The following is a 19,037-nucleotide window of genomic DNA, read 5'->3' on the forward strand; positions in this document are numbered from 1 at the left end:
GGAGGGGCGGGGCTCAAGGGCGGAGGAGCGGGAAGTGGAAGAGATGCGGTGGAGGGCATTGTCGACTACGTCTGGCGGGAAATTGCGGTCCTTGAAGAAGGAGGCCATCTGGGTTGTACGGTTTTGGAACTGGTCCTCCTGGGAGCAGATGCGGCGGAGACGAAAGAATTGGGAATATGGGATGGCGGTTTTACAGGGGGCAGGGTGGGAGGTGGTGTAGTCTAGGTAGCTGTGGGAGTCGGTAAGTTTATCGTAGATTATAGTGTAGTATGGGAGGATTGGAAAGAGAAGTTGTTCAGGGTGAGGACCAGTTCAGTCAGTCGAAGGAGGGTGTCAGTAGAAGGGTACTGGTTGGTACGGCGGGAACGGAAGAAGCGGAGAGCTTTAAGTCCTTCGTGATGGGGGATGGAGGTGTCCAGGGATTGGATGTTCATGGTGAAGATAAGGCGTTGGGGACCGGGGAAGCGAAAATCATGGAGGAGGTGGAGTGCGTGGGTGGTGTTCCGAATGTAATATTTCTGTGGCTTGCAATCATAATTTGTTTAGATTCCTTGTGAAATGTCTTTGTTGATTAAAGATGGTATCTGAATACACGTTATTGGAGTTTTGACCACAAATTCCATTCAACTAGAATCAAGTTTGGAGCCAGTTTCTAAAATGCAATTCTGCTGTGGCCTCTCCAGTTATATTCATCACATTGTGGTGCTGTCTATACTTTGTGGGCATTTGAAGTAGGTGTTGGCTTGTTTTTTGATGTTAATAGACATCCTTTTAACAGCTTTATAATATTAGCCTATAAAAATTTATGAAGGAACTGACCGCTGTATATCATTAGTGGGCGGCACGGTGTCAGTGGTTAGCACTGTTGCCTCACAGCGCCAGAGACCTGGGTTCAATACCCGCCTCAGGTGACTGACTGTGTGGAGTTTGCATGTTCTCCGGGTGCTCCGGTTCCTCCCACAGTCCAAAGATGTGCAGGTCAGGTGAATTGGCCATGCTAAATTGCCTGTAGTGTTAGGTAAAGGGTAAATGTAGGGGTATGGGTGGGTTGCACTTCGGCGGGTCGATGTGGACATGTTGGGCCGAAGGGCCTGTTTCCACACTGTAATGTAATCTAATCTAATCATTTACAGTGAACAAATGAGTGCTTGTTTAAATTTTGAAAGAAATTTTCAGTTATCAACATGTCTGCTCATAATTGTTAAATGTGTTGATTTAAAGATACTTACTCTGTATGGTCTAATTTTTAAGGATCAGTAAAGCCGTGCCTGATTGGCCACTCTGATGTTGGTGTTTTGTAATACAAGGAAAAAAAACTCACTCCATTTGTGAAATGCTGTTCAATTGTTCTTGGCCACGAAGGTTTTCTTTTGGTTGCTCATTTGACTTGCAGCTCAAGCAAAAAAAAGTTCACTTGGATGCAATTAGCAATCTGTTCACAAAACAGTAACGCTCTCTTGTATGTCTGGTCAGTGTTAAAACAAGTTGTTTGCAGAGATTAAGAGTTGCAGAAAGGAAAGGTTGCTGGATTATAATTGCACCTTTGTTTCTCCACATGCCTTCTCACCAGTCTGGAATGCTGTCGTGTAACTGAACAGGCTGTTAAGGCCATATCCAATCCCAAAGATGATGACCTCAGAAGTTTAACTAAAGGTGGTGACCTCAAGTGTGTTTGTGAATACTCTGTTTCTTAGATAAATATCAGGGCGTCACTGAAGTATGACTTAACTGAGTGACATCTAATCCAGGATTGTGTGGCAGCTTGAAAAAGTCTTTTAAAACTCCTGATATTTGTTTTTCTCATTTTAACAGTCTCTTTATGCTAACTCACCATCCCATCCTTCCTCGCCCAAGTACTGTTTTCTCATTCATTGGTTAATCCACCTCTTCAAGTAGGGTGGATTCATTTACCATAGTTATGGCATTTAAACTACCACATTAGGCTTGTGTAAACAGTGTGGGAAGAGCCATAATCTTGACAACTGCTTTGAAGGGACACCTATTGCTTAAACCTTTCATCGTGCACTCACAAGGACAAATACAAACATGACAAATTTTCAAACTATCACAGCAATTTATTATGTAAAGGAAAATGTGTTGATTAGTTGGAAGGTCCACTCTGGCTAAGGCATTGTCATGCACAAAACAACAGTGAACAATAGGCTCCCCAAATTCCCAAGTTATTCAAGACTTCTACTGTTAGATATGATTGTGCAATTGGACAGCACTTTCTAAACGGTCCCAAGTGTGTGAATAGCAGCATCAAACATCAATTTTTTAATGTCAAGAAAAGTCTTGGTGAACAACTCACTCAACTCTCCAATAGCACATATCACTTGGAGCCTGATAAGATTCCACCAGTAGCATGTATCAAAGTCTTTATGTTCACCAAACAAAACAAAAATAAGGTGCCTGAAATATTCAGGCAGCAGAAACAGACCAGGCAACATTTACAGAGAGATGGGAAAAAAAAATTTCTGCTTGACTGCTTTTATAATTCTTGCCCATTATAAGAGAGTGCAAAAGCAAGACATAATGTAAACCTTTTACAAGGTGTTGTTTTGGCCTGGGCATCACTGTCTTAGAAGGATGTCACAGGGCAGAGAAATGACTTGCTGGGTACCAGAGGTGAACTATTTTCAGTTAAATGGACTGATAAGTGATGGTTAACAGGAAATTTCAGAAGAGATGTTCAGAATCAAGAAAGGGTGCTAAGACTAAAGAAGAAACTGACCCTACTGCCATTGGAAACATTAAGAATAGGATTCCAATTGAAGAAAGTGTATTGTAACACCTTACCAGTGTGTAATAAAATTATGGAATGATGCTTGTTAATGTGCCTTTATGCCAGCACTTACTGATTTTGAGTTGGCTTCAGCTCAAAGTATTTTAAGGACTATTTACACTAGTTAACAATTTCCCCCATAAATGACATGACATTTTAACTGAGTGAACAAAAGTACAGTACAATGAAACATTGGAGCATGTGATTGTACCCTGTGGTGTGCAAACGTTAAGTGCCTGCAATATCAAAATAATGGAAGACTAGGAAATCCACCATATTTAGTAGGCACAACAGACTTTCACTTTTCATCTCTTATTAAAACGTGACTAATTTTTGCTCTCTATTACATAAGCATGTAGTGTTGAGATATTTGTTTTCGAATGCAAATTTACAATATTCTTCTTCACTACCACAATTCCAGAAGTTTGGAAGAGCCTTGTTTCAATAAGAACATTAGTAAGTGTACGTCATAGCCTTAATCCTGCTCAGCCGTCCATTATATTTATGGCTGACCACGTACTCCAAATCCATTTTCCGACCCAATCTGTTGAATCCCTTAGTGTTCAAACTCTATCTCGATCTTGTATATCCACCGCCCTCTGTGGGAGAGATTTTTGTAACTCTGAATGCATTTCTCCTCCTCCTCACCTTTTAAGTGACTTAATGCTTATCCCAAATTTTTATCTGTCTAGCCAGAAGAAACAGCTGCCTTGCATCTCCCTTGTCAAGTATCTTAGTATTTTATGTCTCAATCTTCTGGATCTCCTCTTTATAGAAGAACCCCATGAACCCAGGTGTCGATCTCCCTTTTTTTTTCTCAGATTGATCACAATATTATTTGGTTTAGAAAATATATCCAGTTAGTGACGACACAGATGAGCAAGGTGCCTGGCTTAGTCTCCATAACAGTGCTGATTGTAATTGGGCTCAACCTAATTCTTGAGTTTTAGAAGGTGCAGAGCAGAATGCCTGTTGCATCAGATTGGCTCTGGTCATTCAGTCCCACACTCCTATCGTTGCCCAAATGTATTTCTCCTATACAATTATTTATTGAATTCCCTCAATAACCTGTTGCTTGCTTTTATTTTTCTTTTCCTTTTAGGTCCGTGCACTGTTTGCTGACTCCTCTGTAACTGCAAACATTTCCTTGGATTGTTCCTAATTTGGAACATCTCCATCGAATCTACCCTTGACCTTCTCTGGTTTGAGGAGAGCAACTCCAGTTTCTCCAATGTTTTCATGCAATGGATGTCTTTAAGTCTTTGTACACTCAGCCCTGTTTTAATTCATTCCATTTTGATATCACCAATGTATCAGAATTGGTATACTATTTTCATTTTAGAGGCACTTTGAGCTAGTCAGTGTAGCATGGCCTGAAGTAATTTTGGAATGGCCTCCTCCACTAATCACTACCTTTCTGATCACACCCCTCTCTCAAGCCCTTGTTCAGTGAGTTTTCAGGGTAGGAAGATAGTGAGTTGGGGAGGTGAGTGACAGGAGGCAAATAGAAGGCATTGGCGTGTTTCATTAATGTTTTAAAAGTAATTTAATTTACAACTATAGGGATTTCATGATGCACACTATTTCACTTAAGGTTTAGGTTTTGATATTCTGATGAGAGGTGGTGAAGGATCTAACCAAAGCATTTCCATTGGTGACTGTGGGAAAATCTAACTTGTCTATCCTATTATTTAAATTTCTGTTTTTAGAAATGCAACTGCAACATATAAGTGAAGAGTTATTTTACCATTGTCGTAAATGACCCTTGCTGAACACTTGACATCTATCATTAAGTACGATGTCCAGAATTGACTGTACTACCCAGTTGGTGCTGATGTTGTGTTTTATAAAGGATTAGCTTAGCTTTCTTGTTTATGCGTGTTGCTTAAAAGCAATCGTCTCTAAACAACTAAACATAACTCCGCATATATGACTGAGGCACAATTATATATGAAACGGGAACACCTGATTCTACCATTAACTTTAAAAACACCATCTCAAAATAGCTCTTCAGTATTGCAGTCAAGAGAAAGAATAGTGGGATAACAGAAACTGCATTTGTGAATGGAGTGTCTGTCAGACAACTGGAATATTTTTGTGGGCTTGTCAATTCATTGTACATTCTGCTTTTTCATAACTATGCAAAACAAGTAAAAACACTTATTTTTGGGCTTGTCTCTGCTTCTCTCCCGACAAGAGTTGATTCCTGGCCAGTGGTGTGTGGGTGCACAGCTGCCAGATGTCTCTTTGGTACCTTGCACAAGTACCTCATCTTAAATCATGTGGAAAAACTGAGTTTCTCAATTTCGCAGTCTGGCCTAACCCAAGTCTTCCCAACAGCTGTGAATGCCCTGAGAGAGCTATTAGTAGGACTCAGGAGCAAATGTATGAGGAAGCCAAAAGGATGTAAGAATTTTACAGTAGTAATAATGAGGACTTCTAAATTCTGATTTGATCACAATGTTAGGTTTAGGGTCAATATGGAAAAAGACAAGGAAACCTCCAATGTGAAAATTCTGAACAGGAGGCAGGCTAATGTGAAGTGAGTTGGAAAATGAACTAAAACGGGTAAATTGGAATCAAAAATCAGCAATAAATGAACAATGGAAAGTGAACCTTTACAAATCTAAACACTTTGGCGCAAAGTAGAGACAGTTACAGGGGGTGGGGGTGTAGGTGTGGGGAATGGTGGGATGGGAGAAAGGAAGGGAATGCAGAGCCAAAACACTCTGAATGACGAGACATTAAAATGGAAAAGTTAAGAGTCTTTATAATAAACGTTCATAGTTTTAGAAAGAACCAAGCTGAGTACAAAGTACACTAAAGAACTGAAAGTGTATAAAACTAGAGGATTAAAGAGTATAAAATTAGTGGGTCACTTAAAGAAACACACAGGTTCTTCTTTTTGGGCATATGAGCAAAAGCAGATAGTGAACAGCAGGAAGGATTCACCAAGGGTCGCCTTGTGGGAACAGAAGACTTTAAGGCAGCAAAGGAAGAGTGGGAAGGCAAACATTTTCCAGATGCTGCAAAACTGAAATAAAAACAAAAAATGTTGGCCAATACAAGTGGCCAGACAGCATCTGTGGAGAGAGAAACAAAGTTTGTTTCAGCTCTGTGACTTTTCATTGGAACTAGAACAAAGTTAGAGATGCGCCATCAGAAATTTGACTTCTGATTAAATCCAGCACATGTATTTTTATATCAAATGAGCGCTTTACATCTACCTTCATTGGAGCAGCCGAAGCTACCAATGTCAGAGAAAAAGTAGTAATAGAATGATTAAAGTGAGTGGTGTGGATGATTTTAGAAATATCAATCTGGAACAACACTTCTATTTTAGAAACATATGTCTCCAATGAATGAAAGCCTGCATGGATTTGTTGAAGGCAAATTATATTTGACTATTTGATTGAGGTCATTTTTGAGGAAGGAATGAAGAGGTTTGATCAGGGTAATGTAGTTGAGGGTGTGTGTGTGTGCATATGACTTTTCAAAAAGTGTCCAATGCAATACCACATGATAGGCTTGTCTACAAAATTAAAACATAGGATGAAAGTAGCTGGGACTGTACTGTGTTGGTATGAAATTGGCATAAAGTCAAAGGAGAGAGAAGCAGTGTTATTTTTCTAAATTGGAAATATCCGGTGCTGTTCTCTAGAAGCTGAAGTAATTGAGTAAATTGGGCATAATTACAAAATTTACAAAAGAAACAAAGCATGTTAGTCAACAGTGAGGGGGTTATTATGAAACTTCAGAAAGGCATAGTTTTGTGAATGGGCGGTCATATTGTAAGTCCAGTTTAACACAGCAGTATGAAGTAACGCGTTTGGTGACCAGAAGTGTTTTAGAAGTGCAATTCTTTATTTCCATACTTTACTTTAAGAATACTTAAAGTGCTGAAGTAAGTACTGATTCTTCATGTTTAATTGTTCCTGTATTTATAAAATTTCTTTTCTGCATGTTTGTGACATTATGGCTACATTTTTGACCATCCTTAGATGACTTTTGAAAGTGGTGAACCTCCTGCTTGAAAGTTGTAAGCCTTACAACCACCTTGTCATTGATTGGGGAAGTCTAGGGTATAGATGGAGTGATAAGGTTGGATGATGACATGGCTCAGTCAAGGTAACTATGATTTGGAGCTGATAATAACCCCCACTACATTGCTACTGTTGTCCTTCTTGGTGGAGGTCCAAGTGAAGTTGTCTTTGTCAGTTGGTATGATTGTGTGAAGTGGAGGGGGTTAATATTGAATTCATTGGCAGCAGCACTGATCAAGTACAGTCATGTATTCTGTAAGCTGCTTGCATTCTGCAGCTTCACCATTCAGGCATATAGCGAGCATTGTCTTATACTTTTGATTTGAATCTTTTTAGATGGTGGAGATCAGGAGGTGAAAGGTGACATGAGGTACAACCCTGTAGAGAAGATATTCATGGCCTAGAATTCTGATAATAGCACTATTGAAGATAAAAAGCCATTGAGGATTATTCTTTTGAAAATGTTTCTTGCCTTGGGAATCTAATAGTTGACAAATTGAAACTATATAGCTAATATATTTTTATGAATCTGTTAAATAGTCCATGTGGACACAGATGAATAATGAGTGCACTTCATTTTGTGGTAGGAAAACTGGTACAAGGTTGCCCACAATTCTAATACTAACTGAAAAAATCCATTTAAATGACAAACAGCCAAGAACTTGATCCACATTTACTTTGAAATCTGATTTATTTTTCATTTCTGTTCAATGGTTCTCTTCTCCACCAATTTATTTCTTGCCCTTCTTGACAGAATTTCTGCCTGCTCTACATGTGATCTCTCTTTCATTCTCCCCAGCTGGGCAAGACTTTGAACATGCCCATCTATTCAAATTTTCAGGTTACTAAAAAGATTTCAGAACTGTGTCATTTGACTCTGTGATTTAACATTGTTAGACATTTATGCATATTTACACGTGCTGATGTAGGGAAAGAGTAAAATGTAACTTGGAACTTTATTTTGTAAAGGAATTGCATCTATTTTGTATTGTATATATTAATCTGCCAATAGAAAACATCCTATCATGTCTGTAGGATGCAGGAGTATTTTGCACATGGCGATGTTTATCAAACAAACAAATGGTTGCTATTGATTTCCTACACCCTCAAAAATGAACACTGACCTGTTTTATTCCTAAATTGTGGTGTCAATCAAGGTTTTAAAAATGAAGTCCAATTTAACTCAACGTGACTAGTCCACTTTGGCATTTGGCTTTTGTGGAAAAGAAATTGTACAAAGGTTGTGCTGTTTTTGAGTAGATGTGACGTATTCTTTCAGGTGAATGATGAACAAAACTATATGAAAGCATGCAGTGACATGCCCAGATGAGCATTGAACAAACAGTTGAATGTTTTACTTAATTTGCTTCAAATCCTTCAAAATAGGAAAACCCTGAAAAGTTAAAAAGAATTGAGCATAGGTCATTGAAATAGTTGTATGGCAACTTAGTGTATTAATGCAAAATGCTTTTTAGGTTCATTTCAATTGCAAGGGCAAACTTTTGACCTTTTAACCCTGCAAATAACTGAAAAGGTATTTGTAATTTGATTTTTCTTGGCAGACTATTATTTTGTTTCAACCTCACATACATTGAGTATGTAAATGTGTTATTTATGTACACTTTAATATAATTTATTTTAGAGTTTGTACTTTGAATTAGTGACATGGGAGTTTTTTTTCTGTGCGCTAGAGGGGGTTTAATGATTAGCTTCTCAGTGTTTATGGAACACTTCTTTTTAAATCCATGAACAGGGAAGGATTCTCTGGGGTGCTAGTGGCAATTTGTTGGCATTAGGAAAGTTTGAGTGGACAGCATAAACATTTGAGGAACAATAGCTTGATTTTTATTTACAAGGATCAAGAAGGTTTTTGTTTGCTTAAGGGAAAATCTATAACTTGGTAAATTTTTGTTTTTCAGTTCACAAAGATCCTGGTGTGAAACAATTTCTCTTGAAGAAAGGAGATTGTTTAGAACTAATAGGAAATAGGTTACCGAACTATAAACATTTCAATTTGAAAGCTCCAGACCAGAAGTATCTGGTTAGAACCCTGAAAGGGTTCCATGAGTTTGAGAAAGTCTAAGCTCAGTTGTGTGACTAACCACAGAAGAGGCTACAAAACTCTGAAGTCCAGCAATTGAACGAAACAGTTAAAACAAAACTATAGATTTGATAAGGAAGGGAATTCTCTTTTGTATTAAAGTATTGTGAAGCGATGATGTTGGAATGGATGTGATTGTATATTTTTTTTACTGTTATGAAATTGTTCAAATTGTGTTGTATGTAAGAGGCTTGATTTTGTCGTTACTTCTGTGTAATAAATTTCTGTTTACTGTTTAAACCAAATCTGCAGCATTCCATACTGATGTTTTAGTAAAAGGGTATCTCCTTAAATAAAAAAAACGTCTTGTCAGATTTTGGTCAGGGATCTGACTTGTCCAGTAATACCAGCTGGGATCACAATTACGGAGAAATATCTGTCTTTCCATGATGTTTGCTAACATCAAATATTAAGATTTTTGCAGGACCTTAAATGAATTTAGTTTTTGCTTAATGTCTCTTTAACAATTGCTAGTGAACAGGTGCAGTGAATGCTGTACTATACCACGCCTTGCTTAAATAGTTTGTACCACACTATATATTACATGAACTGCTGCACTCTGTGCAGGAGTGATCACGTCTGTGACCAAACATGATTCCGGGTATGTTTCAGAGCCCCATCATAGTGGCAGATAGGAGGAAGTGTTTTGTTCCGTCCCACCTTTCTTGTGAGACTGCAGGCAGTTTCTAGGTGGGCGAGTGTTTGCAACAAGAACATTTTAAAATAGATACCAACAGTAATCCGATGTGTCATGAGAGACTAAAAGAAGGGTGGAATGTTTATGTAATACAGACGTCAGTAATAGTAGCTGCCCACATGTTGTGCAGTCATACTATAACAGGTAATAGACAAGTGCCAGTCAGTATCACGGCCAGCCCACATCATTAGATTGCCAGTGCTGATTCATTGGAAGTTTGATATATATCTCTTTCTCCCTTGCCTGGATCTTAATACAGGACTTCAGTGCAAAGAACTCTAGACTGAGTTAGTTTTCCTTGTTTAGAACATAACTAAGCAAGGAATTTGTTTTGCTTTTTTTCCAGGACAACATTAATGTTTTCTTGAAAGGCTGTCAAAAACTTGGTTTAAAAGAAGCCCAGCTGTTTCACCCAGGAGATCTACAGGATTTATCCAGTCGCGTCACTGTCAAGTAAGTGTTGTTTTATGTTTAAGTTGTTTGGATAGGTAGAGACTTTTGAATGTTCGTAACGTCTATGAGCTCTTTGTGACCTGGTGCTGGTATTAATATATTTTGATTGTGTACACTGGCATTTATAGTTCAGAATATGTACAATGGTTTCTTTGTGGGAAACAGGAGAGAAGAAAGTAGTTGGGAGGAATGTGTAAGCAGTTTTGTGTTAAAGTTTGTGTCAGTAAGAATATGGTAGGAGTGAAAGTTTTGTGTGGACGCAAGATCTACTGTGGGTATGCTGATGGAAACTCAATTATTTGGAATAATCTGGTGTTTGCAAACCTCTTTAATCACAAATATTCTGCAAGCCAGCTTGCAGTTTGGGGCACAATTGTATCTGAATTAAAAGTTGTTTAAATCTATTGGAAAAATGGGAGTGGAAGGGAGGAATCGAAGTTCAAATTTTCTGCCATTATGATCTTGGGACATAAGCCAGGTTTTTTTTTGTTTCTTAAATATGTCTTCATTTGAGCATGAGATATTTAGCTTGTTAAATTACAGGTTTTCATGGAAAATTAACACGCCTGGGAATGCAATTTTACATCCAAATTCAAATAAACTTTATAGTGTTCTTACCTTGTCCTGACTGAACGTGTCTGAATTGTGTTTTTGTTCTGTGGTACCTGTAACAATTTGGGAGGCATTGTCACAGCAGAGAATCTATATATATGTATACATTACACAAATACTTTATCTGTTTGCCTTAGTTAGTTAGTATGAGCTTGCATTAGTTATCTAATTCTATTGCTGTTAACTGTTATGCACTGTGCTATAAATTACACAGACAACCTAAAGCATTCAGTGTCACTCTGTCTACTTTCAAAGGAGTTCATGGGAATGCTATTGGAGTGATGAAGTGTTTTTGTTTTGGTTCCTGAGGATCTAATTATACACAACTGACAGCACCTCAAGGTATACTTAGCTGTTATGCTAAGACTTGCTGGTGTTTTCCTTAAACAGAAAATTTACTCCTCCTTAATAAATTAGAAGATATCTTGAGCTGGTGGAAGCCAGAATCACAACAATGCATACCCAAGTCTGTGAATTGAATGTAAATGCAAGTAAATATTGTTCGATGAGTTATCCTCATTCAAATACCTACCTTTTCGTGAATGAATTTCACTAGATGCAAACATGGCATATATTTGCTGGGTGAGCTTTTCTCCTTTTATGTTCAAATATTCATTCTGTCATCAAAGTGGCTTACCAAATGATGGATTTTATTTTTCAAAGTACAGAATATAGTTCATCTGTGAAATTTATGCTGTTAGTTAAAGTGACAGCATAGCAGTAATTTTGAAGATGATTATATGTTTTCTGTGCATATGAGAGAGAGCTATTACCCAACAGATCTTTTTAATGATACAGGCTTTGCATAGATCTGGAAAGTTGACAGGGGCGTGGTTACACACTAGATTTGCATCGACGAGTATGAAATGAAAAGCTCTGACGAATTTTTGAATTTCTGTGCCAGATTTTCTCAGGTTAGATGGTCTTTAATTAAACAGCATTTCAATTATAAACAATTCTGTTCCCACTATGAATTGAAGGGGGAAGAAAGGTATGGGGAGGATTTCTTGTTTGCCCTGTTTTAAGTTTGTTCTTTTCCCTTTACAATAAAGGAAGCAAGAGGTTAAAAAAAAAAATAATTTTTAGAAAATTGTTTACTTTCCGAGTTTGAGAATAATGATTTTTTTGTTGGAATGATTATGCTGTATTAATTCATCTCTCCAAGTGGTGATGTCACTTACATAACAACTGTCAAGTTGGTCTAGACTTTGTTAAGTGCAGGGTTCCCTAAGCTAACCAGTCTCCCCTTCAGGCTTTGTCCAGTTTCCTGGGTTTGGTTGCTGAGATTATCTTGGATTATTTCCCCTTGCTATTCAGCTATTTACTATGGTTCTCCTCTGATCTTTTAAGTATCATTTTAAGTTAAGTTACCACAATGAGCAACCAGAGAGGGAGGTCATATTGATTATTTGTTTTTAGAAAAAGCTTAACAGTTTTTCATAACAATCTGAGGCTAATGCTTTCTTCAGTAAATAGATGCTCCTACCAAAAATTACTGCTTTCTTTCCCTTCCTGAAACTTTTTAATTTTAAGAATTCTCATATCCAAACCAGAATGCAAAAATGATTTTCTTTGTTGCTTCCCACCTGTAAGACTTTTGATTATAGCTTGTGATATCTTTCCCTGGGTATAAAAAGATTGAAATCTTGTTTTTGGACATGGAGCATTGCAGGTGTTTTCAAGTTGCATAACCTGCTTTTGACACCCACGAGTGAAGGCAGCTGAACAGGTTTGCCCAGCTGTTTGGATCTGCAATAGAAAGTGAGAAAAAATGTGGCCATTAACCCTTTGCCATGACTAATATTGCTCTCATGCAAATATATGCATTGGATCAATAGGAGGCACTCCTTTCAACTGATGTTTTACCAAGCAGCTGTTACACAAGTATAACTTACATTTCAATTCGATCAGACGTGCATGGGATCAAATGCTATTTTCAGCAAATTGAGCATTTACCTAAAATGTTATGTTGGGGCATCATGTATCATTATCAGTATTCGAAGTAAAGGAAATTATCCTGGCGCTGTGGTCTACAATTCTTCCCTCAACCACCAACTGCTACTTGTATTGCACTTCTAAAAGTTCCAAGGTGCACTTTCAGTGTGATATTTTTTTTAATGTTGAAGTAGAGGAGAAGATATTAGGATCAGCAGGTTTATTGGTCATTTATCCTACTGCTATTAGTAGGACATTACCATTTCACTCATGGCACTTGGGCATCACTGGCTGGCTAGCATTTATTGCCTGCCCCTAGCTGCCCTTGAGAAGATGTGGTCGTGAGTTGCCATCTTGAATCGCTGCAGTCCACCTGCTGCAGGTTATAGTAATAGCTAGGGCTAAAAGAGTTGATCGAGATTAGGGACAGGGAGAAATGCAGATACTGGAAGAGGGTACAGGGAGAGGTGAAGGGACTGGAGATGCTTACAGTGATGGTGTTGTAGGGGCTGGAGGAGATTACAGAGATGGGGAGGGATGTACAAGGTGGAAAAGAACAGATGAGGGGAAATGTAGATGGTAGAGGAGATTAGAGATATGGAGGGGTGCAGACGCCAGAGGAGGTTAGACATGGGCAGTGTTTTAAGTGCTGGAGGAGGTAACAGGTGGGACTACAGGAGATTAGACTTGGGTAATGTAAGGCTGAAGAGGATAGATACACGAAGGGGTACACGGGTTGGAATGGATTAGAGAGATGGAGTTGGACACAAAAGCAATGTACCTAAATATTTTATGCTCTTAATCAATGATAGGGGTGAGTTAGTGAAGTGTCCCTTTTGTTGTTGAGATTTACCTACCAGGCATGCAAAGCAGGAATGTTTTCTAATCCACCTATTTAACTGATCTGAAAATCATGATTGTGCAAGATCAAGTACCTTTATTTACTCCTGGCAAGTTGTGCTGGATATGAAACAATTATCGATTGCAAAGTACTCAACATGCAAAGATCATAAGGTAGTCATTCTGTGCCTTGTTTTACTCGTTTATTTTGTTCCATTGCAGATTCTCCAAACTCACCCCTCCTTCAGGTTATATTTATGGCAAAGCATGTGCTCTTGAGGTGGCAAAGTATAACTGAGTACAACTATATATTCATTCTTTTGCAGCTGATGCAAGTGCTATGGGTATTCTCAATACCTAACCGATTAATCGGTTAGAGGGTGGAGTAGCCAAATGCCATTGTCTAATCAGTCTGCTCTGTATTGACAAGACAAGTACTGATACTGCCTCTCCCTATTTCTCAATAGCTCATACCAGTGGTACTGCATCATGCAATTTTATATTCCATCATGGTTTTAGCCTTTGTCCTCACAATTTCACTATCTGTACATAGCAACAACTTATTTATGTGGAGGGTTATGAGCTGAGGAGATTATGAAGATAAGGAGAGCAAGATTTAAAAACAAAAATTTAATTTTTAAAATAGATGTTTTGCTTAACCAGGATCTCTCCGAACTCAACAAGCATGAGTGATGAATGACTGAGACTTAGTGCAAATAAGAGGAGTGGGGTTGTTTGTAGTTACCAAGGAATGCATTGGGACAGTCAGGCTGAGAAGTAACAAAAGCATAGGTAAAGATTTCAACATCAGGCAAGTAAAGCAGGGGGCCAGTTTGAGTGATGGCATGGAGATCAAAAAGGCAGGATTCTGCTGTCTGAATGTCAAATATTATGCTAAGTTTGGTTATACCCCACACAGCTGTGAGGGAGAAGGGTGGAGTCATTACCATGAGTGAAGAGATTCTTGCAGGTTCAAAGTATGGTTTCACTTATCCCAGTATTTAACTGGAGGACATTTGTGCTGATCCACTGCAGATATCCCACCACTGGGTATTGGAAAAGTAGTCAAACAGTTTTGAAGAGTTGATGGTGGGGTAGAACCAGATGACCTTGGCTTAGTTTAAAAACTGGCGATGTTTTTGGATGACATCTTTGAGAAATAGAATGTCAGGAATCAGAGATGAAGAAGGCTAAATCCTTGAAGGCCGTCAGAAATCATGGTGCAAGATGTCAAATCACTGTGTGGGTAGTTCTCTGGCTATGACTGGATAGATAACAGTAGATCTATTGAGTGCCATACCACCCACAGTCTGATGGTGGAAATTTATTGGCGGTCAAACGAGTGGATAATCATGTAAAAGCTCTGCTGGTGGGTCAAGAAAGATAAGAATTTTACCTTTGTCACAGTCTCTCAGAATCTCAATTGTGATATTGATAGGAGCCATGTCAATATTGCAGCAGGGGCCACATTGCAGAGAATAAAGTTGAGTTTTCAGAAAGATGGGCAAAATCTGAGAAATCGAGACAGGGAGGAATGCTTGGGTGTGATCGTTTCCAATGATGGTGAGGTCAATAATTGTCATTTTCTGAAGAATACCTAATGAAATGCCCATTTTTGTATCATCTATTTTGCAATTTTAAGCAGAAAATGTTTTTTTCAATGCTTTTATTTACAATGAAACTAGTTTGAACAATGAGTGATGGAAGTGGAAACAAGAATTTGACTTATTTGACACTCCTTTGTGGAAATGTCAGCTTGGGTTGGGCATTCACTTGATGAATTGCCTTTTTTGGGAACTGTCCTCCAGCAGTTGAGATTCTGCCAATTAGTTGTGACTAATGCACTTTCCTCCAAAGAAGAGTCTACCTTCACAGCACGCAAATGGGAGTCAAAATGTTTCATGGCTCTCAGGAATGTCACTTCAACCCCTTGGGCTGTGTTCTGCAAACAACTCTTCTGTGATTTTAGGTGTTATAACCTGAAGGCCGCGCCCAAGCTCTGCAATTCGTTTTGGACGGTCAACATAACGCAAGGAGACACAAATAGAGAATTATTGAATTGCTTAACTTTAGAAATAAGAACCCTCCCCCTTCCCCACCTCCCACTGTAGAGTCGTGGACCAAACAGCCTGTCAGTAATTGGCTCTGGTTCAAATGAAAGCTATTCTCAGAAACTGGAAGATGCATGAAAAAAGGAAAACTTGCATGGACACTAATACATGTATTTAGTCAGACTTCTCCTGCTCCAAGTATTTTTTCCATGCAGTTTGTTGAAATTGCTCACTGAAAAAAGGGCAGAAATAGGATGGACCACTGGGGACTTGGGATGAATTCTTAGTTAATGAAACTGATAATTCAGATGGACACAAAGTGGAGAAGGCAATCAAGTAAATTAGCAATGAATGAAGTACAGAAAGAGATGAAAGGGAAGAAAAAACGTATTTTGATTGAGAGAAAGGCAGGTAAATTGACTGAGGAAAAGTATGAAAGAAGCTTTTTGCATGTTAAATTGTAGAAAGCTTCCAAGAATAATTTACTACTTGGAGCACAAGACTCTACTTTCAGATCTGGAGTGATTGAATGTGATGCATGAACATAAATCTGGTCCTCGCACAGTAGAGTGCTTGGTCTAAAATGTTTAATTAGCAATTAACATGTAAATAGCACTATATCCTAACTCACAAGGAGATTGACGCTGAACTGTTTTCAAGCGGATGATGGTGGAATGATGCAATGGTGGAATGTTTACCTTGCGGGAATGGGCAATTCATAGGTTGTCTCCTTGCTGTTTAAGTGCTGAATGATTTATACATTGATAAGGATACATTGATCTGACTTCATTTTCAGGGAGGTGGGTGAAGGAACACGCTGTTCCTTAAACCAAAGCAATCATCATGGGTCTCTGTGCATGGGATGTCCATGCACAATCAGTCACAGCCTCTGGAGGAGGGTGTGCTAAATCTCTCATTCCTGTGGTGACCTGTAATCTTTTTATTGCAGTTAACTGCATTTACTGGCAGTGTGCAGAGATACTTCTGCATTTTTAAAATCTAAAATCTTAATGGAATAAAGAGGATAAAAGCTTTCATCATCGCTTCTACCCATAAATCTAACTCTGAGATAGATGAAACACATACTCTTAAGTTCAAAAACAGGTAATGGACGGGGGGAGCTAAGTCTTTGGGACAAGGATTGAGCTATAAAAGAACCTGGGATTCTCCTTAGTGCTCCTGAACTATTTATGCTCCCTTATAGGTACAACTTATCCAACCATTGTTTCTAATTGTCAATTTTATCAGTGATAGGATGGCACTGCTGCCTCATAGTGTCACAGAGGTGACTTTGATTCCACCCTTGGATGGCTGTCTGAGTGGAGTTTGCTCCTGTTCCCTCCCAAGTCAAAAGATGGGCAGGGTAGGTAGATTGGGCCATGTTAAGTTGCCTATAGTGTCCAGGGATGTGTAGGCTAGGTGGGTGAGCTGTGGTAAATGCAGTGTTAGAGGGATGGCATGGATCTGGATGGGATGCTCTTCGGAGGAGCAGTGTGGACTCAATGGGCCGAATGGCCTGAATCAACACTGTAGGGATTCTCTGATTCGATGGTATTTGTCATCTGCTATCCCTGCCAAGCTTTTGAAGATTGTGTACCCTTTGCTGATTCTGTCATTCTCTGACAATCATTGAGAGAGATTAGGATGTGATGGAGATTTATTTTTAGTGTTACTGAAATATTGAGTGGTTGCATTGTAAATGGTTTTGAATTGAATTTATTGTCACGTCACGTGTACGGAGGCACGGTGAAAAGCTTTGTCTTGTAAGCAATACAGGCAGATCACGTAGTCATGTGGCATAGATAGTAGGTAAAGAGTGGCAAAAACAAAAACACAGGTACAAGCGAATGTTTAAGAGTTTGAGAGTCCATTCAGTACCCTAACAACAGTAGGGCAGAAACTTTTGCGAAACTGGCTGGTGCGTATGTTCAGGCTTCAGTACCTTCTCCCCGATGGTAGAGGGTTGTAGAAAACCATTGCCAGGGTGGGATACATCTTTGAGAATGCTGGTGGCCTTTCCTTGACAGCGGACCTGATAGATGGATTCTTTAGATGGGAGATTGGCCTTTGTGATTGTCTGGGCCAAGTTCACCCCTCTCTCTGTAAACTTTTCCAGTCTTGAGTGGTACAGTTGCCATACCAGGTAGTGGTACATGTAGACAGAATGCTCTCGATGGCACCCCTGTAAAAGTTGGCAAGAGTATTTGCCATCATGCCAAATTTCCTCAGCTGCCTGAAGAAGAGACATTGTTGGGCCTTTGTAACCAGTGCGTCCACATGAAGAATCCAAGAAAGCTTGTTGTGGATGACACTCCCAGGAGCTTGACACTCTCCACTCATATTTCATCTGTGTGCTGTTAATGTGTAGGGGGGCATGAGTAACATCCCGCTGCAAGTCAATAGTGAGTGCCTTGGTTTTGCTGGCATTGAGAGCAAGGTTGTTCTCAGTGCAACATTTTTCCAGGTCTTCCATCTCCCGTCTGTAGTCTGTTTCATCGCCATTTGAGATTTGACCGACTATGGTGGTGTCATCAGTGAACTTGTAAATGGTATTAATCTGGTATTTAGCAATGCAGTCATGGGTATACAGTGAGTACAGTAGAGGGCTGAGTATGCACCCCTGGGGAGGGCTCCAGTGATGTGTGAGTGAGAATGAAATATTGTCCCCAATCTTAACTTATTGTGGTCTGTGGGTCAGGAAACTGAGGATCCAGTTGTAGAGAGTAAGGCTTAGTCAGAGATCACTAAATTTAGTAATCCGTCTCGAGGGGATAATAGTTAGCAAGTTTTGAGAAGATTTATAGCTCAGGTTGAGGTTCTGGGTGTAGGTTTGCTTGCTGAGCTGGAAGGTTCATTTTCAGATGTTTCATCACCATACTAGGCAACATCTTCAGTGAGCCTCTGGACGAAGCTGGGGATAATAGTGTTGAAGGCTGAACTGTAGTCAATGAGTAGGATTCTTATGTAGCTGTTCTTGGTGTCAGGATGTTCTAGGGAGGCGTGAAGGGCAAGTGGTATGGCATCTGACATGGATCTGTTGGTCTTGATAAGCAAATTGTTAATAATAACTACTTGTCCCACTTTAACTTGTCAAAACGCGTGGTGATATTTTCTAATCAACCTGTTCAGAGCTGTTACTACACACCTCTGGAGCAAGTGGGACCTGATCCTGGGCCTCCATGTTCAGTGGTAGGGACACTGTCATTGTATCATAAGAGATTCCACCCCCCCCCCCCCACCCCCCACCAACAGACTCATCTATTGTGTTCAGTACAACCAAGTTCCTTTTGTTATGCCAGAAATCATAGAACAATACAGCACAGAAACCAGCCCTTTGGTCCACCATACCTGTGCTGTCCATGATACCATTCTAAACTATTCCGATCTGCCGACATGTCCCTCTTTCCCTGTCTGTTTGTGTCTGTCTTAAACACTGCTATTGTCTCTGCTTCTACCACCTCCCTTGGCATAGAGCTCAAATATGCCAGTGGCAGTGTCCAAAGATCATGAATGGATTTCC

General features: G+C 39.3%; 1 protein-coding gene and 1 long non-coding RNA gene across 4 annotated transcripts in view; one reads left to right on the forward strand and one right to left on the reverse strand.

The window, feature by feature from the left end:
- The window catches only part of LOC122550530, a 41,728-nt gene extending 29,303 nt beyond the window's left edge, over positions 1-12,425 (reverse strand). The window contains exons 1-2 of the long non-coding RNA XR_006311871.1: positions 12,278-12,425; positions 10,698-10,744 (exon numbers count right to left, since the gene is read on the reverse strand). This is a non-coding gene — a long non-coding RNA (uncharacterized LOC122550530). The remainder of the gene's footprint in view (positions 1-10,697; positions 10,745-12,277) is intronic.
- The window catches only part of lmo7a (LIM domain 7a), a 225,001-nt gene that overhangs the window by 106,638 nt on the left and 99,326 nt on the right, over positions 1-19,037 (forward strand). For all 3 annotated transcript variants that reach the window (XM_043691398.1, XM_043691399.1, XM_043691397.1), the window contains exon 5: positions 9,973-10,079. In XM_043691398.1, coding sequence (XP_043547333.1) covers positions 9,973-10,079 — 107 coding nt within the window. The remainder of the gene's footprint in view (positions 1-9,972; positions 10,080-19,037) is intronic.

This window comes from Chiloscyllium plagiosum, chromosome 6 (genome assembly GCF_004010195.1).
Source record: "Chiloscyllium plagiosum isolate BGI_BamShark_2017 chromosome 6, ASM401019v2, whole genome shotgun sequence".
NCBI classification, from domain to species: domain Eukaryota; kingdom Metazoa; phylum Chordata; class Chondrichthyes; order Orectolobiformes; family Hemiscylliidae; genus Chiloscyllium; species Chiloscyllium plagiosum.